The sequence below is a fragment of the Pagrus major genome, chromosome 19 (assembly GCF_040436345.1).
Source record: "Pagrus major chromosome 19, Pma_NU_1.0".
Classification (NCBI taxonomy): Eukaryota; Metazoa; Chordata; class Actinopteri; order Spariformes; family Sparidae; genus Pagrus; species Pagrus major.
Genome location: NC_133233.1, coordinates 26,466,649 through 26,486,542, shown reverse-complemented (window position 1 = coordinate 26,486,542; position 19,894 = coordinate 26,466,649). Strand labels below are relative to the sequence as shown.

Sequence of the window (19,894 nt, the reverse complement as noted above, 5' to 3'; positions counted from 1 at the left end):
ATTGTTAAGTAAAATTTGTGACACAAAAAGAAATGAGTCACAATCTTCCTCTGAGTATCTGACAGCTGTCAGTCACCTAAAAGCTGTAATCTAAACTAAGAGAAGTGATACAAACTTTTAAACCTCCTAATTATCAACAGCAGCAGCAGTTTGTGTATTTAGAGCTTCATAAATGACTTTGTCATCAGAGAATTTATCAAAGATTCATGTGATATAAATAAAAACATGTTGTTGCAGAGTTCAGTTCAACAGACAGAGAGCAGAGTCTCCAGTACCCAGCTGTCTGTCTATGAGGAGTGACCGGTCCAAAGATCATCCTTTCTTCTTCAGTAATGGACCTGGACCCTCACACACACAGTAAGAGACCTGCTACTAACTTATTCATGTGACTCATGTTCAGTTACTTTTGTTGATTTTGTGTTTATGTATTAAAATGATCTTCAAGCTTCCTCAACCCAATGGCCAGAATAAATGTTGGCTTGTATCTTTCTGCAGAACCACGGGCAGGTTAAAACTTTGTTTGTTGATGTTGCAACTTTAAGTTTCTTTAGGTTCAATCTTCAAGTGTTCACTTCTCACAGCGCTGTGCTTATGCTCTGGTTAAGTTTAGGCACCAAAATAACCTGGTGAGGATTAGTAAACATCATGTTTTGGCTTGAAATACCTGAATACAGTAAAGTCTATCGTATCGTATGTCATCATATTTTGATATGACACGTTCTGTAAGATGTCAGTATGGTATGTCGCCTATTACATGTACAAATTGGGACGTATTCGTAGTTTGCAGGAATGTTGACTGCTAACATTTTGTCGTGGTGGCACCCTAGTTGGCTGTCATCAGACAATTTATCAAAGATTCTTGTGATATAAATAAAAACATGTTGTTGCAGAGTTCAGTTCAACAGACAGAGAGCAGAGTCTCCAGTACCCAGCTGTCTGTCTATGAGGAGTGACTGGTCCAAAGATCTTCCTTACAACTTCAGTAATGGACCTGGACCCTCAGACACACAGTAAGAGAACCACTACTAATATATATGACTCATGTTCAGCTGCTTCTGCCAACGTTTATTTTGTGTTTATCTAATAAAATTTCTGTTAAAATGTAGTTGCTGAGTAAAACTTGTGACACAAAGAAGTCATCCGTGCCGTCTTCCTCTGAAGAGAAGTGATACAAACTTTTAAACCTCCTAATTATCAACAGCAGCAGCAGTTTGTGTATTTAGAGCTTCATAAATGACTTTGTCTTCAGAGAATCTATCAAAGATTCATGTGATATGAATAAAACTAGGGCTGTCAAAGTCAACGTGATAATAACGAGTCAACGTAAATTCCTCTTAACGCAGTTAATTTTTTTAAGCGTCATTAACGTGAGCACGTTATGACCCTCGGCCCGCCCCGTAATTTGGGAAATGAGGAAGTGATGCAGCAGTAACGTTGTGGATGGTGAGCAGAAACAAAGCTCCTTGAGCAGAAATTGATAAAGAAAAGGGTCTTTTGAATGGCAAGTTCAGCTTTAAAGTCCTGCCAGGTGGTTCTCTCCACAAGAACAAAATGATTCACGTTTACTGTCGATGTGAACGGAGTCACCACTGGAGTACGTCCAGTCTCAGGGGACACTTGCTGGCCAAGCACACAGCTGATGCAGAGAGCCCTCCTCCCCTTCGCCAAAGGGAGACCACGCTGTTTAGTTTGCAACAGAGACGCCTGGACAACTGTACATGAGACAAACTGTCAACAGCGATAGCTACATGTGTGCTACAGCCTGCAGGTCCATTAACATTGTTTAGTTCACCTTCACCAGAGTGAAGTTGGACACTACATTGTGTTAGTTTTACTAAGGACTGTGACATTCAGGTCAGTGGGACCATCAGTTGTTGCTTGTTGGACTTGAGTTTGTCATGTTATGCTTTCAGCATATTTTTTGAGCATGCAGCACCTCTGAGGTTATTCTGGAGAATATTCTGGACAGTGTTTGTCATTAATTTGGATGTTGCAATAATAATGAACATTCATTTGCATAAAGCATATTTATCCACTCCCCTGTTATAAATCCTTTAAGGTGCATCTAGAAGAGATAAAATTAATTAATTTAGATTAATCATGAGTTAACTATTTTAATCAGTTGACAGCTCTAATAAAAACATATTGATGTTTGCAGAGTTCAGTTCTACGGACAGAGAGCAGAGTCTCCAGTACCCAGCTGTCTGTCTATGAGGAGTGACCAGTCCAAAGATCTTCCTTTATTCTTCAGTAATGGACCTGGACCCTCACACACACAGTAAGAGACCTGCTACTAATATATATGACTCATTGTCAGCTGCTTCTGCCAACGTTTATTTTGTGTTTATCTAATAAAATTTCTACTAAATTATAATTGCTAAGTAAAATTTGTGACACAAAAAGAAATGAGTCACAATCTTCCTCTGAGTATCTGACAGCTGCCAGTCACCTAAAAGCTGTAATCTAAACTAAGAGAAGTGATACAAACTTTTAAACCTCCTAATTATCAACAGCAGCAGCAGTTTGTGTATTTAGAGCTTCATAAATGACTTTGTCTTCAGAGAATTTATCAAAGATTCATGTGATATGAATAAAACTAGGGCTGTCAAAGTCAACGTGATAATAACGAGTCAACGTAAATTCCTCTTAACGCAGTTAATTTTTTTAAGCGTCATTAACGCGAGCACGTTATGACCCTCGGCCCGCCCCGTAATTTGGGAAATGAGGAAGTGATGCAGCAGTAACGTTGTGGATGGTGAGCAGAAACAAAGCTCCTTGAGCAGAAATTGATAAAGAAAAGGGTCTTTTGAATGGCAAGTTCAGCTTTAAAGTCCTGCCAGGTGGTTCTCTCCACAAGAACAAAATGATTCACGTTTACTGTCGATGTGAACGGAGTCACCACTGGAGTACGTCCAGTCTCAGGGGACACTTGCTGGCCAAGCACACAGCTGATGCAGAGAGCCCTCCTCCCCTTCGCCAAAGGGAGACCACGCTGTTTAGTTTGCAACAGAGACGCCTGGACAACTGTACATGAGACAAACTGTCAACAGCGATAGCTACATGTGTGCTACAGCCTGCAGGTCCATTAACATTGTTTAGTTCACCTTCACCAGAGTGAAGTTGGACACTACATTGTGTTAGTATTACTAAGGACTGTGACATTCAGGTCAGTGGGACCATCAGTTGTTGCTTGTTGGACTTGAGTTTGTCATGTTATGCTTTCAGCATATTTTTTGAGCATGCAGCACCTCTGAGGTTATTCTGGAGAATATTCTGGACAGTGTTTGTCATTAATTTGGATGTTGCAATAATAATGAACATACATTTGCATAAAGCAATTTTATCCACTCCCCTGTTATAAATCCTTTAAGGTGCATCTAGAAGAGATAAAATTAATTAATTTAGATTAATCATGAGTTAACTATTTTAATCAGTTGACAGCTCTAATAAAAACATATTGATGTTTGCAGAGTTCAGTTCTACGGACAGAGAGCAGAGTCTCCAGTACCCAGCTGTCTGTCTATGAGGAGTGACCAGTCCAAAGATCTTCCTTTATTCTTCAGTAATGGACCTGGACCCTCACACACACAGTAAGAGACCTGCTACTAATATATATGACTCATTGTCAGCTGCTTCTGCCAACGTTTATTTTGTGTTTATCTAATAAAATTTCTACTAAATTATAATTGCTAAGTAAAATTTGTGACACAAAAAGAAATGAGTCACAATCTTCCTCTGAGTATCTGACAGCTGCCAGTCACCTAAAAGCTGTAATCTAAACTAAGAGAAGTGATACAAACTTTTAAACCTCCTAATTATCAACAGCAGCAGCAGTTTGTGTATTTAGAGCTTCATAAATGACTTTGTCTTCAGAGAATCTATCAAAGATTCATGTGATATTAATAAAAACATGTTGTTGCAGAGTTCAGTTCAACAGACAGAGAGCAGAGTCTCCAGTACCCAGCTGTCTGTCTATGAGGAGTGACCAGTCCAAAGATCTTCCTTTCTTCTTCAGAAATGGACCTGGACCCTCAGACACACAGTAAGAGAACCACTACTAATATATATGACTCATGTTCAGCTGCTTCTGCCATTCAATCTTTAAGTCAGGAATGTTGACTGCTAACATTTTGTCCTGATGGCACCCTAGTTTGCTGTCTGTGATCACGTTTCTTCATGTTTGAAGTCGAACAGGCTGACAGTAAAGTGTCTGAGTGTTTCAGTCGAGCATCAAACATCTGATTCTCAAATGTCCTCTGGATCCATTCAGTCACATATTTAGTCCAGAACACAGAATTCATCATTAAATGGAGACAAAACAGAAAAACAAACTGTGATCACATTTCTTCATGTTTTTATCTGTAAAACAAACTCTTTGAGCAGATAGGAGCTTCTATGCCCGTCCTAGAGCCTACAACAGCCAATGAATGATGGTGTAGACCAGTGACCCTCTCTCTCTTCTTCCTCCTCTCTCCTGAGCCAATCAAACACCAGCCTCCAGATGATTGATGCATCATGTAGCCAATGAGAGTTTATTAACGTTTATTTTGTGTTTATCTATTAAAATTTCTACTAAAATATAATTGCTGAGTAAAATTTTGTGACACAAACAGAAATGAGTCACAATCTTCCTCTGAGTATCTGACAGCTGCCAGTCACCTAAAAGCTGTAATCTAAACTAAGAGAAGTGATACAAACTTTTAAACCTCCTAATTATCAACAGCAGCAGCAGTTTGTGTATTTAGAGCTTCATAAATGACTTTGTCTTCAGAGAATTTATCAAAGATTCATGTGATATAAATAAAAACATGTTGTTGCAGAGTTCAGTTCAACAGACAGAGAGCAGAGTCTCCAGTACCCAGCTGTCTGTCTATGAGGAGTGACCGGTCCAAAGAGCTTCCTTTCGTCTTCAGTAATGGACCTGGACCCTCACACACACAGTAAGAGACTGATTTTACTTTAAACTGAGCTGTTGGACGATGATGCATTAAGGCTGAAGACAAAATGCTTCAAGACTTATAATAATGATGCACAACTATTAGTGCAGACACTGTTTCCAACTACAGTGGATCTTACTTTACTTCTGTAGCAAAAGAAATGAGAACTTCCATTTAACAATTAAAACCTTAAGAAAATGTTTATATTTCTCCCTCATGTTAAAGTCACTGTCAATATTCACAACTATTCAAATGGTTCAAATGTAGATTTGGACGACTTCTTTTTTTTATTGCAGTTAAAACTTGATTTAGTAGTTGACATTTGAGAGTGACAGAAAGCATAAAAGGAACAACATACACAAAATAAAACATGGCCTCGACCTGAGACATTACTGTTACATGTTACTTGTCTGAGAATACTGGTTTACCACAACTAACTTCATTTGAAACTAACCCAAGCTAAGCTGCCCAGAGTGACTGTAAAACAGGAAAGGATGTGATCAGCTGTCTTAAGTGGAAGGCTTTTATTGTGAAGGAGCTCCACAAAGTGTTGAGTTTGTATTAATAAGACAGATAAAAAATGAAATTAAAGGAACAATCATGTTCATTACAGAGTGAATTCAAAGAGAAAAGTAAAACACGTTTTCTGTTCTGTGATCATCTGTGACAAATCTTGATATTTTCATCAACACTCAACAAATCATTGCAGTCACTAAGAAATGTCTTGACAGGAAGAGGAGTCATGTTTCTGTGGAGGAGCAGCTCTGCAGCTGTGCTTTGTGTCAGGACGTCCTGAAGGATCCAGTCTCTACCAGCTGTGGACACTGGTTCTGCAGGCAGTGCATCACTTCATACTGGGACCAGTCTGCTTCATCAGGGGACTCCTCCTGTCCCCAGTGTGGAAAACGATCCAGAACAAGACCAGCCGGTCAGACCAGCAGTGTACAATGTAAGACTCTACATCTCTACCCATTAAACATGTCACCTGCTACATGTCATTATATTTATTTAAAGACTTACAGTCAGTGCGTTCAACCACGTGGACACAAACCCCAAAATCACAAGAACCAAGCAGGTACATCAGCTTCATCAAATGAACTGAATGCCTTCTAGTAAGTGTTCAGGCTGAAGAAGTGCACAGTTCCTGCTCTCCTGATCTCAGTCTGGAGCTCGTTCCACCATCGAGGAGCCAGGACAGCTAACGGTCATGATTTTGTTGAGCTGTAGCTGGACCCTCTCGTAGTGAGGGAGTAGCCAGCTGACTGGCAGTAGAAAAGCAGAGTGGACAGGCTGGTTTGACCATGACTTGAATGTAGGATGAGTCTGAGCCATTTGCAGCAGGATAGGCAAGTACCAGTGACTTGAATCAGATCCCAGCAGCCACTGGTCTCCAGTAGAAGGTGCTGAAGTCTGGGAGAACTTGGGTATGCTAACTTACAGTACAGGTGCGTTACGAACACCAGAGAGGCTCTTTTCAAAAGAGGTCTAAAATAACCAAAACAGTCAAGTAGTTGCAGTAAAAACATTATAAATGTGATCATAAATCAACACAACAACAAATAACAGAGGGTCGATGGGCCCACCAAAATCAACAAAGGGGAAGAGGAGCCAGAACAACCCACAACGGGCTGTAGGATCTTGGTTCTGCCCTTGAAGCCAAACCAACATTAGAACTGAACCTAACAGAAACAAATCCCCCAACAAACTGGACTACTGCACCAATAAAACGAGACGATTGTAATGTGTAAAAACAACCACAGGAGCAGCAGACAAGCTGACAGAAAGCTCAAAAAGTCCTGGAGCCATTAGTGCCAATGCCTCCACCTCAGTGGCTGAGTACCATTTCTAAAGGCTCAAGTTTGTTTGAAAAATAAGAAATGGGATGCTCTACCGTTACAGCCTCCTGCAGAAGGCCAGTGCACATACAGCAGCACCTTTACTGCTTTATATATTCTTATTTTGGTCCTTTTGAATGAAAGTGAAAATAATGTGCAGATTGTCGTTGTGTTTTGTTTTGTCTCACACTTTTCTCCCTTTTTTAGTGGATGTTGGTCTGCAGGAGGTGTTAGATGAACATAAGATCCGTGTGAGGAGGAGATGTGAACGTGTGACTGAAGGAACTGAGACAGGAAGTGATGAAACAGGAAGTGGAACCCTCCTCAACAGGATCTACACTGAGCTCTACATCACAGAGGGACAGAGTGAAGAGGTTAATACCCAACATGAGGTGAGACAGCTGGAGACAGCTTCCAAGAAGGAGACCCTCCATGACGATCCAATCAAGTGCAGCGACATCTTTAAAGCCTCACCTGACCAACAGAGACACATCAGAGTGGTTCTGACCAACGGCGTCGCTGGAGTTGGAAAAACCTTCTCAGTGCAGAAGTTCACTCTGGACTGGGCAGAGGGCTCCGAAAACCAAGATGTCAGTCTGCTGGTTCTGCTTTCGTTCAGGGAGCTGAACCTGATCAGAGATGAGCAGTACAGTCTTCTCAGGCTGCTCCATGTTTTCCATCCAACATTACAGAAGGTGACAGCAGAGAAGCTCGCTGTCTGTAAACTTCTGTTCATCTTTGACGGCCTGGATGAAAGCAGACTTTCACTGGATTTCAAGAACGATGAGGTCGTGTCTGATGTCACACAGAAGTCATCAGTCAGCGTGCTGCTGACAAACCTCATCGAGGGGAAGCTGCTTCCCTCGGCTCTCGTCTGGATAACTTCCCGACCTGCAGCAGCCAATCAGATCCCTCCTTCACGTGTCGACAGGGTAACAGAAGTACGAGGCTTCACTGACGCCCAGAAGGACGAGTACTTCAGGAGGAGGTTCAGTGATGAAGATCTGTCCAGCAGCATCATCTCACACATCAAGACCTCCAGGAGCCTCCACATCATGTGTCTGATCCCAGTCTTCTGCTGGATCACTGCTACAGTTCTGGACCACATGTTGACTACAGACCAGAGAGGAGAGCTGCCCAAGACCCTGACTGACATGTACTCACACTTCCTGCTGGTTCAGACAAAGAGGAAGAAGCAGAAGTACGATGAGGGACGTGAGACGAGTCCACAGGAGCTGACGGAGGCTGACGGGGAAGTTCTTCTGAAGCTGGGGAGGCTGGCGTTTGAACATCTGGAGACAGGAAACATCATGTTCTACCAAGAAGACCTGGAGCGGTGTGGTCTTATTGTCACAGAGGCCTCGGTGTACTCAGGAGTTTGTACAGAGATCTTCAGAAGAGAGAGTGTGATCTTCCAGAAAACAGTCTACTGCTTTGTTCATCTGAGCGTTCAGGAGTTTCTGGCTGCAGTCTACATGTTCAACTCTTACACCAACAGGAACACAGAGGTCCTGGAGGCTTCTCTGGGAAAAAAACATGTTGATTCAACACTGGATGTCTTCCTGAACAGAGTAATGACGAAATCCCTTGAAAGTAAAAATGGCCACCTGGACCTGTTTGTCCGCTTCCTTCATGGCCTCTCTCTGGAGTCCAGCCAGAGACTCTTAGGAGGTCTGCTGGGTCAGAGAGGCAACAGTCCAGAAATCATCCAGAGAGCCATCAACAACCTGAAGAAGATAAAGAAGTCGACAGAAGTCTCTCCTGACAGAAGCATCAACATCTTCCACTGTCTGATGGAGATGAACGACCACTCAGTTCATCAGGAGATCCAAAAGTTCCTGAAGTCAAAGAAAAGATCAAAATACCTCTCTGCGATCCACTGCTCAGCTCTGGCCTACATGCTGCTGATGTCAGAGGAGGTTCTGGATGAGTTGGACCTGAAGAAGTACAACGCATCAGAGCAGGGACGACAGAGACTGATTCCAGCTGTGAGGAACTGCAGGAAGGCTCTGTGAGTCCAGATAAGATTATCATTGTGTGTTTATTACATTATAAAACAATGTTGAGCTGACGTCATCAGTATTAAAGATCCACACGTTACACACATGCACAGTCTAAAAGTTCAGCTCTATAAAAGTCAAACAAGTAAAACTTGCTTTTTGAAATATTAGTACTGTTTGTGTTTTGCACTATAAATATCTAAAAGGAAAAAAAGTATCTTCTATCATCTTCTAACTCTCTTCAAGTGATGGAAGATTGAAACATGTTGTTACAGTCATTTTATCACAACAGTCTTATTGTTACAGTGGATAGAGTTTCTGCACTTTGTTTCTATAATGTGTCTGTTTATTGTTCTTATTATATACAGACACACAGACATGTGATATCTGTGATCTGCTGGATCTGTGAGGGTTGAGGTTTTTAGTCGGACCCAAACTGCAGAGACTTGAGATAGGGATGAATTCAAAGGTGATTTATTGAGGTAAACAAGTTGGTGCTGGGAGCGAGGAGGACAGGCAGGCAGGATGGAGCGATGGAGAGAGTCCAGGCAGATGGGTGAAGCTGCGAGCTGAGCTGAGAGACGCTGAGGATCTGCACACGTGGAGAGGGAAAAACATAGGAATGAGATGGCGTCTAGTCATAGAAAAACCACTGGAGCACAAAACACGTAGTCAACAAAACACTAGATGACACTGAGATAATGTACTGAGGTTTAGCAAGAGCACAGGTATAATCACCCAACGTGACGCAACAATCTGCCACAGGAGTGGTGAAGAGACGAGGGTGTTATAGCCGGAAGGATGAAGGACTGATCTGTCCATTCTCACAGTGTCTAACATGTCTATTATTATTGCTTGGTTTGAGAGGATGTCAATCGAGGACATGTTCCCTCTTGAAAAGCAAAACAATCTCCCTCTCCATTCTCATTGAATAAAAGCAGCAACTTTACATTGTTTCCTTCCTTATAATCAGTTTCTTTTCTCACCTGTTTCTGTATTATAAATGAGTTTGATTCATCAACACCGAGGACGCTCTCTCTGTCTCTCTCTCTGGTAGTATTTGAATGGACTGGTCTGTAAACTGGTTTACTCCAGAGCGATCACACATTCAGCTCCTGGGACAACATCAGGGTTCATCCTGCCAGTGAAGGAGAACTCAGCAGGTTCAGTTCAGTGGAGAGATTTTATCATCACCAGACTACAAGAAGAAATGATGTCGTTAAACAGCTGAACTCCACTTGAGTAAAACTATTCACTATGAAATTATAATAAAACAATCTTTGATGAAAAGCAGAGTGATATTAAAAGATGCATAGACTACATACAAGCACATGACTGAGGTCAATACATACAAGTGCTGTTACAACCTCCAGTGATTGTAGCACTCAGTGGACATCATGTTCAAATAAAGTTTAACAGACACAGATCACATCACCTTGTTTGGGAGACACTTTGGTCTAAAGCTGCCATTGAGGGATCATTAGTTTGCTCAAGGACACTTTGACATGTGGACAGGAGGAGCTCAAGTTTCAAACCACAAACCTTGTGATCAATGACTGAGCAGCTCAGGCTGAACAACTGACCAGCTGAGCTACAGCCAAATGTGTTGATGTCTGTTTTTTAGATAAAGTGTCACATTTTATTTGACCTTCAGTTTTATTTTCTCTGTCATCACAGACTTTCTGGTTGTGGACTCTCAGAGACTGACTGTGAAGTCGTGGCCTCAGCTCTGAAGTCCAACCCCTCCCATCTGAGAGAGCTGGACCTGAGTGAGAACAGTCTGAAGGATTCAGGAGTGAAGCTGCTGTGTAAAGGACTGAAGAGTCCAAACTGTAGACTGGAGATCTTGAGGTCAGTTCATGTATTTTCTCTTGTTCAGTGTTTATCTCCCTAATTTAAATCCACAACAGAACTTTTAAATATCCTTTACTCTTCTTGTTTTCTGTGTTTGTCTGAACACAACTCACAACAGCTCTTTTTTTAGTCTGTCAGCAGAATTCAGTCTGGACTCTAATTGGATTCATGTTGTTGTGGATACTGTAGTGTTGGGACCGGTGTTAAAGAGGGTGCAGAGTTCAGCAGCATGTCGATAACATGTGTTGACATGAATGTGGTGACATTTAGATGATGTCTGTAGAAGGCTGACATTACAACATGATGATCCACAATAACACAATAACAAAGTCACTCAATCATTTTAGGATTCAGCTAATTGATGAGGACACAGTAATGTTGAACTGCACAGTAAACAACTGAACATTGATGGAATATAAACAAATCTTTATTACATCATTTATTCTTTATTCAGATTGAGTCTCTGCAGTTTGTCAGAGATCAGCTGTGCTTCTGTGGCCTCAGCTCTGAAGTCCAACCCCTCCCATCTGAGAGGGATCAGAGATTTATGAAGCTACATGATGCTTATACTGACTGAATAGTTCAAACTGAAGATGATTTGATTGAATCTAAAATCAGTTTTTGTGAGTTTTTATTTGTTTGGCTTCACAACATGAGTTTGTATAGATGGAGCCACTGGTGGAGCTGCAGAGTTTAAGAGGTGAAGTCACGACGTCTTTATTGAAGTAGCAGCACGTTGTCATTAATATTAATGAGAGCTCTTTGTCACCTTCTGTATTTTAGAGGTTTTAACCTGCGTCCTGTTGGGTTCAGATGTTTGGAGTTTCCATTTTCTCATTTTCTTTTTGAACAGATTATTAATCACTGAATGATTTCAAGCAGGAACATTGTCTTCTAAACTTACATCATTTATTCTTTATTCAGATTGTGGGACTGCAGTTTGTCAGAGATCAGCTGTGCTTCTCTGGCCTCAGCTCTGAAGTCCAACCCCTCCCATCTGAGAGAGCTGGAGCTGAGAGGAAACAACCTGCAGGATTCAGGAGTGAAGCTGCTGTGTGATCTGAAGGAGAGTCCAGACTGTCGACTGGAGACTCTGAGGTCAGTAGAGGGTTGGAGTCAGTTCATGCTGGTTTCAGCAGTATTGTACTAAACACAGTATCAAAGTAAAGATCCAGTATTTCCTGCTTTCCTCAGTGAAGCTGTGAGAGGAGAACGGTGACAGGCTTCATGATTGGACAGAAAGACAGAGCAGTCAGCCAATCAGATTAGAAGCTTGTTGTGATCGTGTGTTTGAGTTGATGTGAAGACGACTGTTGTTGTTGTGTTCATGTGTACAGGAAGTAAAGCTGGATCACAGCTGACAGCATCACAGGATGTATAGAGACAGTGTCCTCATTCATCAAACTGTCGGAGCATCAAATCTGATCTCAAAGTGTTTGTTCTCTCATTTCAACACTGAACAACTGATCAGTTCATCTTTGTCACAGCTCTCAGATCAGTCTGACTGAAGCCTGCAAATCACTGGCTCTTATTTCAGAGAACCATCATTACATTTAGTAACCATGTGGTCTGTATACGGACCAGAACCTCTGCTGAAGTCCACAAACCACAGCTGATGTTGAACATAATAAATATAGATGCTGGTTTCTAACAGCTTTGAACCCAAACAGCCGTCCATCATTAAAGAGAGCAGTGAATATCTGTGTTCCTGCAGTCATGATGCGTTCAGGGACTGTCAGCAGTTTATTTCCACTGTGTCCTTCAGTGAAACCTGCAGAGTAAACAGACTTGATGTCCAAAGTGTCTGCAGGTCTGTGAGCTTCACTCCAACACGTTAACATGAGCTGAAAGGAAGCTGGCTACGCTACACAGCCGCTCCACTTGTGGTCTGAACAGGACTGAAGTCCTGCTGGTCTTTATATCACTGACTGACAGCTGATGGAGGGAGTCTCTGTCAACACTCATTTATCACTTTACTGTCTCTCTGCTTCTCTCATCAGGTGGTGGTGATCTCTGTCAGAGTGATGAGGAAGGTGGAGGTGCTGAGAGGATCAGCTGTGTCCTGATGATCCAGAGAGGTTGAAGCAGCACCATCAGCTGGTGGGTGGAGAGGCTCTGACTGGGCCGTGTTACTGGGAGGTGGAGTGGAGAGGAGAGCTTCATCCAGCAGCGACTGACGGACCAATCACAACAAGTGGAGATGACTGTCAGTGCTGCAGTGTGAACTGCTCTGAGATCAGCTCCACTGTCACACACAATGTCCAGTCCAGCATCGTCCCTGTGTTCCTCTGGATGTGACAGAGTATCATCAGTGTATCTGGACTGCTCTGCTGCTGCTCTGTCCTTCTACACAGTCTCTGCAGACACACTGACGCTCCTCCACTCCTTCTGCTCCACACTCAGACACCTCCTCCACCTGGAGCCTGGACGTGAGTCTGCATCACGTTCTGTCTTTCTTCTTCTGATTCAGTCAGTCTGTTTATACACTGACTGGTTGTTGAATGATGGAGAACGCCTGTTCATTTTCATATTCTGCTGTAAAATGGAGGTTGATGTCAGAATGCAGAAGTCTGCAGTGTCATATTCATCAGTGCAAGATTATTTCTGTACATGTTCTTTATTCTGTGTGTTTAGATTTTTTATTGCATATGAATCTCTTTATATTGTTATTAAACAAAGTCAAATGTTTATTCTTCTGTAATGAGCAAAACATTTATGAAACAATATTTTGATGGTTCCACTTGTGTTGATCAATTTAATCAATTAATTAATTAATTTTTTCAGAATATTCACTTTTTTCTCAGAATTTTTTACTATTTTCCAACAAATCCTCCCGTGATGTTTTACAGGTAATTGTGTGAAATGGACCATGTAAAAGTTGAGGAGTTACTCTCTCACAATGAGGTAATTTTATACGACACAGTTAATGTGTAAAACTGCAGCTCCTGTTTTAACTCCAGCTGACTGATGACATCGTTGGTTCTGTCTGAGGGACCTTTTGAACAAACACAAAACAAAACATGGAGTCCAATAATAAATGTCAGCAGGGCTGAGATGTTCCTTTAAACATGTTCTCCAACAGTGTCACTAATTACCTGTTCAAAATGTACTCAGGGACGTCATCCAGGTATCACGAGATTAAAGTCATGTAACTTGATTACTTTCCTTTACTTATGCTAATAAAGACGAGAGAAAAGAAATATCAATGAGATGACTTTTATTTAATGTTAATAACGAGTGTATATTCTTACAGAATACACAGTTACAGACGAGTATATCATTCTTTATTTTGAAATTGTGATCTTGTTAGTGATCCCCTTTGTTACTGAATGCATCTGTAATCTAATTACATCTTGTATTTCTGTAACTTTACTCGAATACAGTTACCTTTTTTGTATCCGAATTATGTAATATGTTTTTAAATATGTAAATGTTTCATATGATGAACTTTAACAGAAAATCCACAAAGAATAGCATGAGTCCACCTTTACTGTTGATTTGTAAAATGTTTTTATTATTATTATTATTATTATTATTATATTACTATATTATATCTCAATTATAAAGAGAATGTGTGCATTAATTGAAGCATCAGTGTGTTTTGTGAATTGACTGTGTGTGTCAGACGTGTGAGTCTGTTCTGACCTCCGGTGGCTGAACTTCACCTCGCTGCAGTCATGTGGAGGTGAAATCTCTGCTGGAAGAGGCTGCAGCCATGAAACTCCTCCAGAAGAGGTCAGTGAAACCATCTGTCTGATCCAGTGCTGTGTCATGTTAACACCACAAGCTTGTGCAGTGTTTGCAGAGCGGGACTCAGCTGAACTCAGATGCTTCTTTCAGTTTATTTTCAAACAGGACAACAACAAAAAAAAATATAAAAAATAAAGCTTTACAACCAAATGGCAGTGATATGTTCAGAAAACATCTATACAATTTATAAAGTCATTACGTGGAGCTGTCTGCACATTCAGAGGCCGACTGTACATAAAATATATAAAATACGTGCCATAACAACAACAGACAAAGCCACATGAGAGAGTCTTAAAAGAAACACAGTGTATTAAACCATCGTCACACCAGCAGCTCATCAGTAGTGTTAGAAAAAAAAACCTCCTCTTGGGACCAAATTTCCACCCGACACCTGAACTCATCCTCAATGTCCGGTGTCTTTATTTTCATAGATTTAAAGGTGCAATGTGCAAGAATTTTGGTTGAAAACATGAATTTATCATCAACAAAATGTAAAGGAATAACAGGTTTGGTGTTAAGATGTCTATGTGTTGTGTTGTGGAGATATGGGTGATACATGAATGAAACCGGTGGCCAATCCTACATATTGCACCTTTAATTTCTTTGCTATTTTGTTCAAGTGTGGACGACATGAGGCAGAGGAGGAACAGCAGACTGTACTTCACAGGCCAAAGTCTCCCTCATACAAGATTAAAAATATATATAAAAAGCACCATAGCAGAAACTGTGCAGTGTCCTCGTCCTCATTTTTCAGTCTGGATGAAGATGTTTGCCTCCAAAACACAGATCTGAAGGTCTTGTTTCAACACGGCTCCACTGAAACAGTAATAACAAAATGTCCTGAGACGCCGGAGTACGTCTCAAGTTTATTTCCACTTCCTGTCCAGTTGACATTAATGTCTTCATGGAAGATATGTGCATGTAGTGCCGTCACAGCCTTTCTTTGGTTTCCCTTCAGTGTTTTTCTTCATTATTAAGTTTCCTGCAAACAAAATTTAACAGAATTTAGTCCTGAAACATGTAACGTTCAAAACTCCTCTTCATTCAACTGTTGCAGAGGACAATAAATGTAAATATCACAGCAATAGAATAGAATTAATCAGGCTTATTTTTCAACTTTCAATAAAGGAAAAAGGTTTAAAGATATAAAATGCAGGATTCCTCAACTTTAATATACAGAATACTTACTTTAAAGATAATACTTCTTCACCACTTGTTGTTTGTGTCTGAGTCAAGAAGACATTACAGTTAGTTTACAACACAACACAGGCAAAATATAAGATCATGCTAAATTATTGATACTATTATTATTATATTTACCTTTTTAGACTTTTGACAAATCCTATATATATATATATATAGATATATGGTGTCATTTGCATTTGCAAAGTCACCCCAGCGCTGCAGCGGCTCAGCCAATGGCAGACTGTTGCTGGGACAAAAAAACACATAGCAACGGTCATTTAGCCAATTAGCGTCGTCAAATTTGATAAGCTCGGGGCGCTGCCGTTAAGTATCCTAGCAACCAGAAACAAGTGTGGGAAATCGAGATGGCGGCGTCAAGTAGACAACAAGAAGACACAGGGCTTCAGCTGCCCACAGACTCTGTAAAGTGTCTCTTGCTGAACCCTTTCGAAAGGAGAACTTTAGGGGGAAACTTCGTGTTAAAGAACTTGGACCTGAGAAGCCCGGTCTGAGTTTAACACAGCAGACACACGAGAAAGGTAAAGTGTCCCAGAGGAGCCTCTCTCTGAATCGGTGCGACAGGAAGGCTCGGCTAACTGGATGTAGCTTTGCAAATGCAGTATTCTGCTTCCCGTGTTTACTTCTTAAAATGCCGGGGACAGATACTACATGGACTGTAACAGGAGCTAGAGACCTAAAACTTTTATCAGAGCGGATTAAAAAACATGAATGGTGAAGCGAAGGTTCACATGAACAACGCTGTCAAGCTAGCCATGCTAGGCAGGACTAGCATAGCTGCTAGCTGGATGAAGGACACAGGACTGCGGTGAGGAAACACAATGAAGAGGTGGACATGAACACACATTTTATCGAAGATCACTGATTGTGTGAAATTGTGTGGAGCTTGTGAGCTGGCATTGCGAGGCCACGATGAGACAGCATCCTCCGACAACCCCGCGTTTTTCTGGGATTAGTCGATGTTGCGGCGTCGCTGGACGGTGTCAGAGGAGCAGCTGAAGACCGCCACTGTCTTTAAAAGGCCCCTCAAAGACGGTCAGAACCAGCTTCTGGACTGTCATGCTCACACTTGACTCTCACTGGATGAGTGCTTGTGAAACTTTAAACCAGTCGGACCAGCTGGGCGGCCTCGACCTTGCCGTGAAACTCCCGCTGTAAACTGTGAAGTGATTGTGTTTCCAGTGAACTACAGAAGGACGGAGGACATTTAAGAAGAGGATGTCTGTGGTCAGGTGTCCTGTACCTGGTGGTCCTCACCTTTCTGTGGACTTCTAACAGAGGAGGTGAGTGAGGCGTTCACAGCCCATCTGATCTTCTTCCAGTCTAAACTTAGATCACAGATGTGTTTAAACTTAGTACAGGAGTCATTTTCTGAGAGAACTCAGTTTCATGTGTTGTAGATAAGCTGTAAAATGACCTTCACCTGAACTATACTGGGTGAGGGAGTTAAGAGTGATCATGTTTATTTAACAACACACACACACACACACACACACACACACACACACACACACACACACACACACACACACAGCAGAGATCAACACTGTAAATGCTGAGGGGAGGAGACACAGTGACTGTGTGATCCAGACACATGAGAACAGGGAGGGAACTCAAAGTGAAACTAAACTGAGCTCAGACTCCATTTTGAGTCGACAGCAGATGGAGCAGAAAACTGAACGCTGTGTCAGGGTGAGTGTTAATCCAACATTTGTATTATTTTACTGTCAAAGTCTCCAAGTCTTTCTCTCCCTGAGGACTGTAGAGGAAAGACACGCTGGAATAAAGTCAACAGTTTGATGAAGTAGATTCAGAGACAGATTGTGTCTCACTTCCTGTTCTCTCAGTGTTGTCGGGTTTATGTCAGCCACGTTTGAGTCCCTAAGCCAAGTCCCTATGGACTGAGCTATTGCCGCCCCCAGAATGTGTAACATTTAATCAATATCCTCAAATAGACCTGTACTAAATGTGCAGTGACAGCCCAAACGTAGCCGTGTTCTAGTCTAGACGTCAGGTTTACTGTCTTTACTGTCTTTTAGACATTATATTGTTTGCTGGTTGGTGTCTGCAGCTCACCCGTCATTCCTCCTCTACACAACCCCCAATATTAATCACCTTACATCTTAAGACATACGATTTGAATCATATCATATATGTATTTTATTTATGTTTTTCATTTATGAAGCTTTATTTGTTCATCCTTGTTGTGTTTTTTATTTTTTCCAACTATGACTTTTCTGTTTTATGAGTCATGGAGAGAGTATTTTGAAAAGTAAAACATGACTACACCCTCTAATGTATGTTATGTTTTTCAGCCCTGTCCAGTACCAGTTGGCCTAAAATACTCAGGTGCCTTTAAACAATAATTCAGACTGTGAAAACTGTTGACAACTCGGTGTTTAGTGTCTTTTAATGTCCTGAAATAATACAAGTCATCAAAGGTGGACAGTGCCACCTCCTGGCAGATATCTGAACCTGTGTCTGTACGTTGACAGCAGTAAACTACTTCAGGTGTGGTCAATACATTTACACACTCTCCTAAGATCATGAGAAAATCCCCCGATGTCTACGCCAATCATCCAGTGTGCATTTGTCCTTTAAAAAGACGAGGAAACTGTCTCCCGTTACCACCGACATACATCCCTGTGCCAGGTTTAAAAGCTGTGTTCGTGTCTTGGGTTCGTCTGACTGAGCTGGTTTAATAAGAAAACAATAAACGGGACATGGAGACGAGATGTTAGTGCACTGAGCAGCAACATACTTCTTTTCTCATCCTCTCCCCACAAACAACAACAACTGTTGTCCTACGGCAACTCTGAGGGGACACACCTCTTAATTGTGCTCTCTGGTGGGGAAACCTTTTGAATCAGGATGTTACGATGGTCAGGGATTAGTAGTCCAGGCTGTCAGCCATCGGTGATGGACGATGGCATCGTTCATCGGCCCAACCCCACTCTTGAACAAACTCTTTTCCTCATTCTTGTGATTTGAGCTCACCGTCAGTGTAACTGTTTTACCTCTCAGGCTGACTGAAGTCCAGAAGATGGCCTCCTGGAGACGTGGTGTGGAGGAAGAGGAGGACAGAGCAGAGTCTCCAGTACCCAGCTGTGTGTCTATGAGGAGTGACTGGTCCAAAAGTTTACCTCCTCCATACTTCAGTAATGGACCTGGACCCTCAGACACACAGTAAGAGAACCACTACTAATATATATGACTCATGTTCAGCTGCTTCTGCCAACGTTTATTTTGTGTTTATCTAATAAAATTTCTGTTAAAATGTAGTTGCTGAGTAAAACTTGTGACACAAAGAAGTCATCCGTGCCGTCTTCCTCTGAAGAGAAGTGATACAAACTTTTAAACCTCCTAATTATCAACAGCAGCAGCAGTTTGTGTATTTAGAGCTTCATAAATGACTTTGTCTTCAGAGAATTTATCAAAGATTCATGTGATATTAATAAAAACATGTTGTTGTTGCAGAGTTCAGTTCAACAGACAGAGAGCAGAGTCTCCAGTACCCAGCTGTCTGTCTATGAGGAGTGACTGGTCCAAAGATCATCCTTTCTTCTTCAGTAATGGACCTGGACCCTCACACACACAGTAAGAGACTGATTTTACTTTAAACTGAGCTGTTGGACGATGATGCATTAAGGCTGAAGACAAAATGCTTCAAGACTTATAATAATGATGCACAACTATTAGTGCAGACACTGTTTCCAACTACAGTGGATCTTACTTTACTTCTGTAGCAAAAGAAATGAGAACTTCCATTTAACAATTAAAACCTTAAGAAAATGTTTATATTTCTCCCTCATGTTAAAGTCACTGTCAATATTCACAACTATTCAAATGGTTCAAATGTAGATTTGGACGACTTCTTTTTTTATTGCAGTTAAAACTTGATTTAGTAGTTGACATTTGAGAGTGACAGAAAGCATAAAAGGAACAACATACACAAAATAAAACATGGCCTCGACCTGAGACATTACTGTTACATGTTACTTGTCTGAGAATACTGGTTTACCACAACTAACTTCATTTGAAACTAACCCAAGCTAAGCTGCCCAGAGTGACTGTAAAACAGGAAAGGATGTGATCAGCTGTCTTAAGTGGAAGGCTTTTATTGTGAAGGAGCTCCACAAAGTGTTGAGTTTGTATTAATAAGACAGATAAAAATGAAATTAAAGGAACAATCATGTTCATTACAGAGTGAATTCAAAGAGAAAAGTAAAACACGTTTTCTGTTCTGTGATCATCTGTGACAAATCTTGATATTTTCATCAACACTCAACAAATCATTGCAGTCACTAAGAAATGT

The 19,894-nt window shown here is 41.3% G+C and overlaps 1 protein-coding gene and 1 pseudogene across 1 annotated transcript in view; both read left to right on the top strand.

Annotated features, from left to right (window-relative positions):
* The window catches only part of LOC141014347 (uncharacterized), a 72,427-nt gene that overhangs the window by 22,564 nt on the left and 29,969 nt on the right, over positions 1-19,894 (top strand). Inside the window, 7 exon segments of the mRNA XM_073488085.1 lie at positions 238-357; positions 891-1,010; positions 2,159-2,278; positions 3,471-3,590; positions 3,923-4,042; positions 4,821-4,940; positions 19,057-19,176. Of these exon segments, the coding sequence (XP_073344186.1) occupies positions 238-357; positions 891-1,010; positions 2,159-2,278; positions 3,471-3,590; positions 3,923-4,042; positions 4,821-4,940; positions 19,057-19,176 (840 nt within the window).
* LOC141014879 (ribonuclease inhibitor-like) lies at positions 8,248-11,891 on the top strand (annotated as a pseudogene).